The following is a 9768-nucleotide window of genomic DNA, read 5'->3' on the forward strand; positions in this document are numbered from 1 at the left end:
CCCCATGTATGCCTGTGTGGTATGTATAACAGGGTCTTCACCCTGCGTGAGCATTTGGGATCTATTGTAAAATTAATAATACCTCTAGAAAGAGGGTGCTTATTATTTAGAATGGCCTGTACAACATTAGTAGATGACAGAACCCATATTGCTTGAAAGGTAGCAGCCTTACATATTGAGCCCTGCCCAGCCCAACATATCCAAAAGTTTCAAAGCCCTACATTACTTCAACATGCACTTTTAAACTTTGTGGTTGAGTAATTTTGCAAGTGAACTCCAGTCCTACTAGGAATCACAGGCCTACACAAACAAACCAAAGTCCAAAGAGAGAAAACAGCGTGAGCAAAGGGCAGAATGTAGGTGCAGGGAAAAAAGGAAGAAAGCAGGATAAATTAGGTCCACACCTGGAGATCTGAAGGATCTTGCTCAGAACAGTTACCGCAGAGGAAAATGAGCATGAGTTACCTACTTTCGGTGTTTGTGAAGGAGTTGCCCGGCTGCATTCTCTTTGCTGGGATCTTTATGCCTGTGACTTTACTCCTGCTGCTGCTAATCGCCTACTTCAGGATCAAACTGTTAGAAGGTGAGTCAGGGCTCGGGGGCAATGAGTGGGTAGGCAGACAAAATTTCTCATACAACAGGCTACTGTTAAGCTTGTACCATTAACTAAACTGAAGAGAACTATGATCATAAACAATTTTCTGAACTTGTACTGCATTTTAGACCATTTTCTATTTGAAAACTGTTACAAGAATTTGTTTAGAACTTGGATTGAACCTCACTTAAAACTCCACAGTGCTACATACCATACTATAGAAGATTTTACTATACCACACTATAGAAAAGGCAACCAAAATGGAGGGTGGCTAAAGTACAGATCATTTTCCTCTGCGCCTTCACCGTGCAAGTCTTCAGTGAGACAGTTAACAGCAGTTACACCCTATAACTGGTTGGTTATTGAGTACATATCTGTGTTCTTTCAAAGGCATGTTTTTGCTTTTACTTTGTACCTAAATGCACATTTGCCATGTTGCCTTTTCTATTTTAAAATCAGCTTGTACTCACTTCAAAAATCTATCTCCAGAGTAAAACTAAAACAAGAAACACCCCCACGCAAGTAAATGCACAGTCGGTGCAACACACCTGGGTACTGTAAACTGAGGATGCTCACAGAGTCTGACTGGTCCTGCACAGAAAAGGCACTGGGCTACAACCATGGCAAGCAGGGAATTTCTTTTGGAAGGGAAACTCCTGTACGTCAGACCACCCATTTTAATGAGATTATCTTCATGCCTTCCAGGTTTGGGTCCCAGCCGCAGCAGCAGATTCACATGTGTGCTGCTCTCATTTTAGGTTTCCAGCTGCCAAGGCCAGCCCTGGCGCACATTCAGATCAGCATCCTCATCCCTTCTTTCCTTCAGCCCTTCTAAAATACGTTCTTGCGGACACTGGGCTAAGCTTGTTCCTCAAATTAGCTGCCTTTTGAACCTTTTCCCCACAGGGAGTGTTGGGGGAGCTAAGATGATATCCCAGATTTCCTCTGTAAACTTCAGATGCTTCTTGGTAGAGCTTGGCGAGAACCCTACTTGGGACAATGGTCCACAATGCACGTACTACAGGTTTCAGCTCTAGCAGCTCACCCATGATCTCAAAAGCAGAGACTTGGCTAGGGCAGGCAGGACAATCCTGACCACAGGGCTCTGCAGATAAGCTGAGACATTCATCCCGAGCTGGCCTGAGGTGCATCAGCCCAACAGGAGAAGGCTAGATTTACCCACCAGTGCAAGGCTAGGGAAGAACCCTTACCTAGATGGCAGATCAAGCACTGTAATTTGTACATTCATTAAGTTTGTTCCACCCTGCAGTCTTCTGAAATCCTGAAAACTGGGCAATTTAACACAGTTCTAAAAGTAAGAAAGGCCACACATACCCAGAAATGTAGAATGAATTCACTTCCTATTTTGTATAACATCTCCAGGCATTTAGACCCGAGGCCTTAGCAGAGAGGAAGGGTGTTTGTTTGCATACAAGCGTACACCTCAAGTTACCTTCAGGCTGCTAAAACTCAAACATTCTTGTTCAAGATGTGCTTTCAGATGCTGAATTAATCAACTAGGGAAGCCTGTTCCACATGCCTAACCCAGCTCTGCCTTCAGTTATAAATTATCCTTAGAGCAAGGTGCTGACAGTTTTTCACACACTAATAAACAACCACCAAAAAATGGTGTGGCGCCAAAACATCATACAATTCAATATCTATGAGGGAATAGGAAGGCTAAATACTGAGAGCTCTTTCTTGAAAAACGCTGAAATGGAAGCTAGTGAAATTATTGCATTAGACTTTGGGTAAAAGCGGGGATTCTCCCTTTCAGCAAATAATCATCTCTGTGTCCATCTGTGATAGTTAGATGTTAGTTATTATGAAATAACACTGATACTACTGAACTCGTTCTTACCTGGTAATGCTCTTGCCTTTCTATTCCAGCTAAGATCAAGCGAAACAGGAAAAGCAGGTGGGTTACAGATCCCATCAGTTCAGGTATTTTGCTGAGGCTCAGACAATACTTTCATTAAGCCAAAAGAGCCCATCTGAAAAAACCCACAGGCGTTCGCATTCCTGCTGCATGATCAGCTGCTGAAACAAACTGGCCTGTCCTCTTTCACAGCGCCTATATCCTCCTTAGCTGCACTTCCTGCAGGTCTGTAAATAATCTGCAGAACCAGATATTAAATGCTGCTTCTCTTAAAGCACAGAATTTTTAGCTTTGGATTTGTAGTGAGTTTAAGTAAGTAACTATTTCCTAAATTTTCTGAGATTAGCAATCAAGGCTTTAAGAGAGAGAGGTCAATGAAGGAGTTGGCAGACGAGTTTGCCAAAGGAATATTGCTTCTGTGCTTCTCTATTTCGTAACTGAGAAGGATGCTTGAAGGGAATCATCTGGCTGTTCAGTGCCTCAGGGAAGGAGATTCCCAGTTTGCAGATCACAGGTGTTCTGGCTGGGACTCCCAAGCGGATGCGAGATGAATTCCTGTCTATTTAATACTTTGGGCACCGCAGACCCAGCTCTGCCTCCAAGCCCTTCTTTCGCTTGATCTGAGACTGCCAGAGTCCAACCTACCGCTTAAGCCTCCAGCCAGCTCACACAAATCATCCCGAGCAACTCGCCCTGTATGGGCAAGCGGAGCGAGCTTCAACTTAAGACCATCAAGTGAGCGAAACGACTAACCACAGATAAGTCTAAGAACAGACTCCTTTAAATGCCAACCCTCCCTCTCTGACAAAACCTCAGAAATTCAGCAGGCTCTAGGTGCCTATTTCCTTAGATCTCTTAAAAAAAAAACCCAACCAAAAAACCAAAAAAATTGTGTTACTAAAAGCAAGGCCGCCTTGTTTCATTGTCAAATAAGCGTTTCATTTTTCTCTGTGCAGCAAGAGAGAGGCTCCATGTAAATATATCAAAACCCACCTTAGTATCATCTCTTCAAGATTCCTTAAAAATAAAACTAAACCCAACAAACGAAACAGCACACATTTCTCCTGAACAACTAGCAGTGACAAGGGAAGCTAATAGCCTGTGACAAAGTGTTTTATGCTAACTGGGCTTTTTTTTAATTTTCTTTTTTCCTGTTTTTTTTTTCCTTTTCTCTGTTTCTCCATCCCTCTCAAATATTCTCCAAGCCTCTGACGACACCATCCTGTTCTGAATATGCCAGGTTATGGGGGCAGAGATCATTTCTCTGTTCTGTTTCTACCCCAGGCAGCATCGGGAGGATCAGGCCAATCTGAGGCTCTCGTGGCACTGCCACAGTAAAGCAGAACGCGAATTGCCAGCACAAGCTAACTGTTCTCCTTGCCGTTGTTTAAGGATTTTATTCTGATTGAAAGCTGGTGGAGGCAAATGAGAATAGAGTGTTTCTGTTGATGTCAATAGAGTTTGTGTCAGTGCTTCACTGGGCATAGGCACAGTCCCAATCTCACACTCGGAAGACCTTCTTCTAGGAGCAAGGGCAAACTGGTAACTAATGCGCTACTTAGGCACCTTCAATTTAATAAGATTGGTTCTTACTAATATATGTCAGCTCCTCTTCTTTATAAAAATTCACCATAGAAAATTAGCACATTCTTATGGAATTTTGTGTTATTTGGTTTATTTTTCAGTTAATGAGGAACTGGCCATGGCAGAAGACCCCAGAAAGGTCCTCCTGAATTACCATGGCCAGTGGCAGAAACCCAGGAGATATGGAAAAAAGAGAACAAATACAAGAACTGAAGGGCATCTAAGGGACTCCCACGTCTCAGGACGCAAGCTTAAACCCAGTACTCAGCTCTGCAGGTTTAAAAATAACCAGCTGTAGATAAATACCACAGAGGAAAACAAAATGGAGAGAAGAAATTAGTGCTATGCTGTACAAATGAAACAGCTGCTGCCGTTCAAAAAGGTCTTGCAACAGTTTTGCTTTCTCACGTGAGGCCAAGCAAGCAGTACTTTATGCAACTCATCGGACACCAGAGACCTCCTGCAACGTACTCTATCAGTTCCCTTACATGACACAGGATTTGGGGGGAGGGAAAGCACCTTGCTCACTAGCCTTTCCCTAGCCTACTGAGAGGAAAGCTGTATAACAAGCTCCTGAGAGAGCCGAGCTGGCGTATGCAAGGCAGGCAGTCTTTTTAAATTGAAGATGCAAAAATAGCAAGTTCATATCAAGCACTGACATCTAGGAAATTGAGAAGGGAGATGAAGGGGAACTGGCTTTTTTTTATTAGCTTGTACACTTTGGGAAAGATTGTAGGTTTTGTAAAGTATGCTTTCCATAGAATTTGAAAGCAAAATATAACAGTGATGGGAAACAAAGGGACTTCTCTCTGCTGACTGACCATGCCAAATTTTGAAAAGATTCAGTCAGTATTCTGTAAACCAGTTATTATTCTAGCTTAAGGACAAACGGATGATTTTTCAAATAAAAAAACCATAACTATGGAGTTTTCTTTTTTTTGGGTGTCGTTTGTCACATATAAAAAAATCTTCCCCCCCCATTAGCTGTAGATGTACAATTTTTAGTGTATCTCAGATTAGCTGTGGCAGATGGCCCACAAAAATGCAACTCAAACTGTTTGAAAGTACTATTGCCTTTTGGCTTCTCTGTTTCTGACTCCCAAGTTTAAACCCAAACTGATGAAGAATGAGAAGTGACTATCATTACTGTGCCTGGTATTTACTGTCCCTATATGCTAGCAATTGCTGTCTACAATTACCTTTCATTACAGCTGTTTGCCATTACCCACCCCGCAAGAACAGAGTGGATAATGCCTTGCCTGAGATTACGTGTGGTTTTGCACAATTTCGGTTCTCATAGACTTTTAAGAACTCCTTTGAATCATTTTATAAAAACACTAATGAGGCCATGACCACAGGTTTAAGAAACATCGTAATTTATCAAAGTCTATGAGAAGAAAACAGGAGTCAAACAGCAAGTACCTTTACGTAACAGCCCTCTATCACATTTTAATACTATCCTATTTTTAAAACTACATAATTCATCACACTGGTTTACATCTATGCAAATAACATAGAATACATTGCATTGAACAGGTGAAGAGCCAATTGTTTGTTACTTGGAAAGAGCTACCTGTACATTTGTATAGTAAAAATAAAGGTTAGGATGCTTAAATGCAAGTACCTCTAATTAGATCTAGTAGTGTCTATTTAGGTTCCTGAAAGAATTACCTATGTTTGAAAGTGCAAAGTACTTTGTAGTTCCATTTGAAATCAGCAGAAGGTGCTGGGTGGAAAAAGCCAGGCATTTATTCAGAAGTCACAGCATTAACATGAACAGCAAAAGTTAAATACAAGATAGATATACAGACTTTGACTTCAAGGAAGCAACTCTGTAAGAGAACCGCAGCAAAACCTGGAAGAGCAAAGATAATAAAAAAAAGTTTATCTCAGTCAGCTGGCAGAGGAATCTGCAGGTCAATTGTAGGGCTCCCCACCTCCAGCTGGCAATTCACTCCAGATGCCCATTAACAGGTTCTCTGTGTGTTTCAAGATGTCCCACCTGCGATCATGCCAGAAGTGCTTTCCCAGTATTTTGCAATCAAAAGGCTGAAGACACGTTTCTCCTCATTTCACTCTGTATAAACTTGTTCTTCCCCATAAGAGAAAAGCGTGCAGTCCTTTGGTTCTTAAACTTCACACCAGAAATTTCATTTGACTAGCAACAAACGTGATGCCTTTCAGAGAGCAAAAGGAAAGAAGCACTCCAAAGGCAGCTCTCGGATAGGAAATCACAATCCTAGCCCTATCACCCAGCTGTTGAGTGGACCTTACATTCATAGCTACTCGGGACACTGGGGAGCACCTGCTGCCTGACCTCCTCTCATACCCGGACTTTTACATTGCCTGGCAAGCCTAGTACAACATAGTCCAAAGCAGTGCACACTTTCTTTATACCTAGTACATCCAGACGTGACTGTAAAGGCAGAGAGTCTCAAAAGGTCTTAATATTGGCCTACTCCGGCCTCTAGTGAACTCCGCTCTTGTACTTTAAGTGCTGGCCCTAAGCAAACAAAATAATGCTGCTCTCATTGAAAGATCCATCATGATCCCATGAAAGCACTGGTGATGGAAAAGAATGCGATGCTTTGTTTCATTTCTAATGCTTCTAAGCTTAGATCTATGTCATTATGTAAAGTATTTAAGGTTCACTAAAAAAATGAGACAGTTATTACACAGTGTCAGAAGTGTATTTATGAATACTTATGTGACACAGAGATTGAGAGACCAAGATGCAATACATAAAGATTCTTAAGAAAAGTGGTCGTAACTCATACAGCTATTATTAACAGAGATAAAAGGGCCTGTTCTCCTGGTTACACAGGTAATGGTTTCTTCAGTGTCAATCTTCCTGTAGGCTATAATGTTAAAGGTCAAACACACCGCAGATAGTAGAGATCTGAAAGTTAAAGCCAGGTATAACGTGGTATCTAAGGAGAGAGATCTGAAAGTTTGATTCTAATGACCCACCTCTTCTTACAGCTGTATCACCTAGAAAAACCATAGTACATAATCACTGAGCCTGACCAACTGGCCTCCTGCCATGACTCTGCTCTGTACCTCTCCAGAGGTATGTTATTTCATCATTTGGTATTTAAGTGTCCAACAATTTCCTCAGAAGCAGCTGGTATAGATCCTTTCAACACGCAGAACATACTGCCAGCTGATTCAGTATCCTGTTCTGTGGAACGGTTCCCGTTTTCCTACATAATCCTTAGGTAAGACATTTTTGCTTTCTAAGTAGACCAGCAGCTTTGAAGTGAAAAAGAGTCCATTCTTCAGCCCCGCCCGTGAAACTATTGTTTACCTGAGTACATAAACTTCTGTGATATTGTTATCTTTCAAGAAAACCTGTAACTACTCTGTAATATATTCTTTCCTCTTCTTTTATTAAATACAATCTACACAATCCTTTGCAAGGAAGTTGAGACAGGTGCTGCAAAGGATTGATGTTTTACATTTAAGAAAGATGCTGCCAATACAAAAGTGGTGATCTTGGATCCTGATCAGAGGTTAAAGGAATTGTAACACCTGCCCCCCCCCCCCCCCCCCCAATTCCAAACACCCATTCCCCCACCACTCGAGAAAAGATTGGCCTGGACCAAATGTAAAGATACAGAATTGAGGTTTAGCAAGCCTTACCACAACATAAAATTGATTTTGTTGATTTCACAAAATGACTAAGAATAGAGAGATTTAGAATGTTGAAAAGTGAGATCACTCTTTAACGGCACTTTACTGTAAAATGGTGGTACGGATACTGAAAAGAACACGATATAGATATTAGGCAAGAATTATAACAGAAAGACACTGGCTGCCTTTGACACAACTGCTTACTGAGCTGTAATTGCTAACATGTAGGAGGATCTGACATTCAAGACTCAGTACCATGTCATGAAAATCCTCAGGCCTTGCTGTTTTCAGTTCCATTACCAAATAGTATCAAGAAATACCTCTGTTTTCATGCTACTGGCATCAAACATATCGTGGTATCTTACATAATTTCTTTGAACAGGAAAAACACATATTTAAATAACACCATAGAACTAAGCCTTTGTCTAGATAAATTATAAAAGCATTCTCTAAATACATATGAAAACAGTGATTGCAAGGAAATAATTTGTCTTCAATTATTGTTATCACTGAGGAGTCCTCTGTCTTCCTCTCACTAGCAATAATGCAAAGCTGATTCCACTCCACCTACAGCCAGTAAGCATGTTTAAAACCATCCTGCCTATCTGTGATTGCTTCCTATTCACCTCCCAGAACAGAATTTAAAGTCTCAACATTTAAGTAGGAAAGGCACAGAGAAAGGCGATAAGGATGATAGAGTTGTGCAACAGCTTTTGGCTGGGGAATGACTGAAGAGAGAGTGACTGTTGGGTGTCTCTTCCAGTATCTGCAGTGGCGCTATCAAATGAAGCTAGCAGAGGCAGGTTCAAAAGAAATGAAAGGTGTTTTCTTCCTTAAGGCACATGGAATGGTGAAAAAGCCTGCCAGAGGAATTTTTTAAAAAGCAATTAGCCAAAAGTCCACAGAGGCAGAGAAATATGAAAGACTGATAGACCAGTAAGTCTTTGAAAATTGCTGAAAGCTGGAAGAATATTTGGGAAAGTACTACTTTCTAGTACAGTACTTATTCTTACACACACCTCTAGGCAACTACCAGTAGCCTCAGAGACAGGAATCAGAGAGTTAGTCATTTAGCCTGGCCCAGTCCAACCATTCATATATACTTACCTCCAAAAACTGTTGGAGGATTTGCTTCACACCAAACAGAATAATTTAACACTACGGGTATTAGCAGCATTTCTAATGCTTGTAATTTGTACTAATATTACTAATCCAAGTATCTTTTCTTAAGCACAGTATAAAAAACCCGAACAACTGAGCAGCCTGAAAATCAAAACAGTTTCACACCTTCCAGAAGTGTAGTCAGGTCAACAGTGCGGGACACCAGCTGCTCCAAGCAGCCCACTTCCATAGTTAACATACCTAAAAGCTGAGAAGCTCCCACTACATCCTGGCCAAGGGTACAACTAGTTGTTGTTCTGATTGCTATCAAATCTCACAAACTCTGACCTCTGTCATAGTATTTCATTTATTTTATTCCATCTAGTTGACTTCTTCTGTGGCCAAACTAAAAGTTGCCATTCGGCTTGAGTTGTCAAATAGAAGAATACTTCAAGAAACACTTTGTATTGTAGTTGCTCATCGCTTTGAGCAATATATCTTTTTTTTTTTTTCCTTTAAAACAGTCTGTCACCAGAGCTGCTTGCTTGTCCTTTATGAAACCTTAATCTAGGAAATAATCTGTAGAACAATTCCAACATTTATTATGAAGCCTTAGGTGATCATGATTAAAAAGAAAGATGTCTTAAGTATTTTTGTGTAGGATCCACATGACTCGCTTTTCTCAGTATTTAAGCAGAATTAATTACTGAAATATCTTCTCATTACATGTGCCTGTAATTATATTTGAAATTGCCTATGTATTATAGAGCCAGCTTGGAAAGTGCCTCAAGAACAATTTTTGTTGCATGTTGCAGTTTTGGCTACAGATATATTATATAAAAAAAAGTAACACTGAAAACTCATCAGACTTGCACAATATTCCAGAACATTTGAGTAATTACATACAACCAGAATCTGGACTACTTTTAGGATTGATCACACTCAGGGCTTACGTTTTTTTGCATGACAACGGTTG

General features: G+C 40.8%; 1 protein-coding gene across 1 annotated transcript; it reads left to right on the forward strand.

Annotated features, from left to right (window-relative positions):
• The first annotated feature begins 328 nt into the window (after nt 1-328).
• On the forward strand, nt 329-5000 carry SMLR1 (small leucine rich protein 1). The gene is made up of 2 exons (XM_076333614.1): nt 329-583; nt 4160-5000. The coding sequence occupies exons 1-2, from the start codon at nt 451-453 to the stop codon at nt 4354-4356; spliced, it is 330 nt and encodes a 109-aa protein (XP_076189729.1). The 5' UTR covers nt 329-450; the 3' UTR covers nt 4357-5000.
• Nucleotides 5001-9768: the final 4768 nt, after the last annotated feature.

The sequence above is a fragment of the Aptenodytes patagonicus genome, chromosome 3, assembly GCF_965638725.1.
Source record: "Aptenodytes patagonicus chromosome 3, bAptPat1.pri.cur, whole genome shotgun sequence".
Taxonomy (NCBI): domain Eukaryota; kingdom Metazoa; phylum Chordata; class Aves; order Sphenisciformes; family Spheniscidae; genus Aptenodytes; species Aptenodytes patagonicus.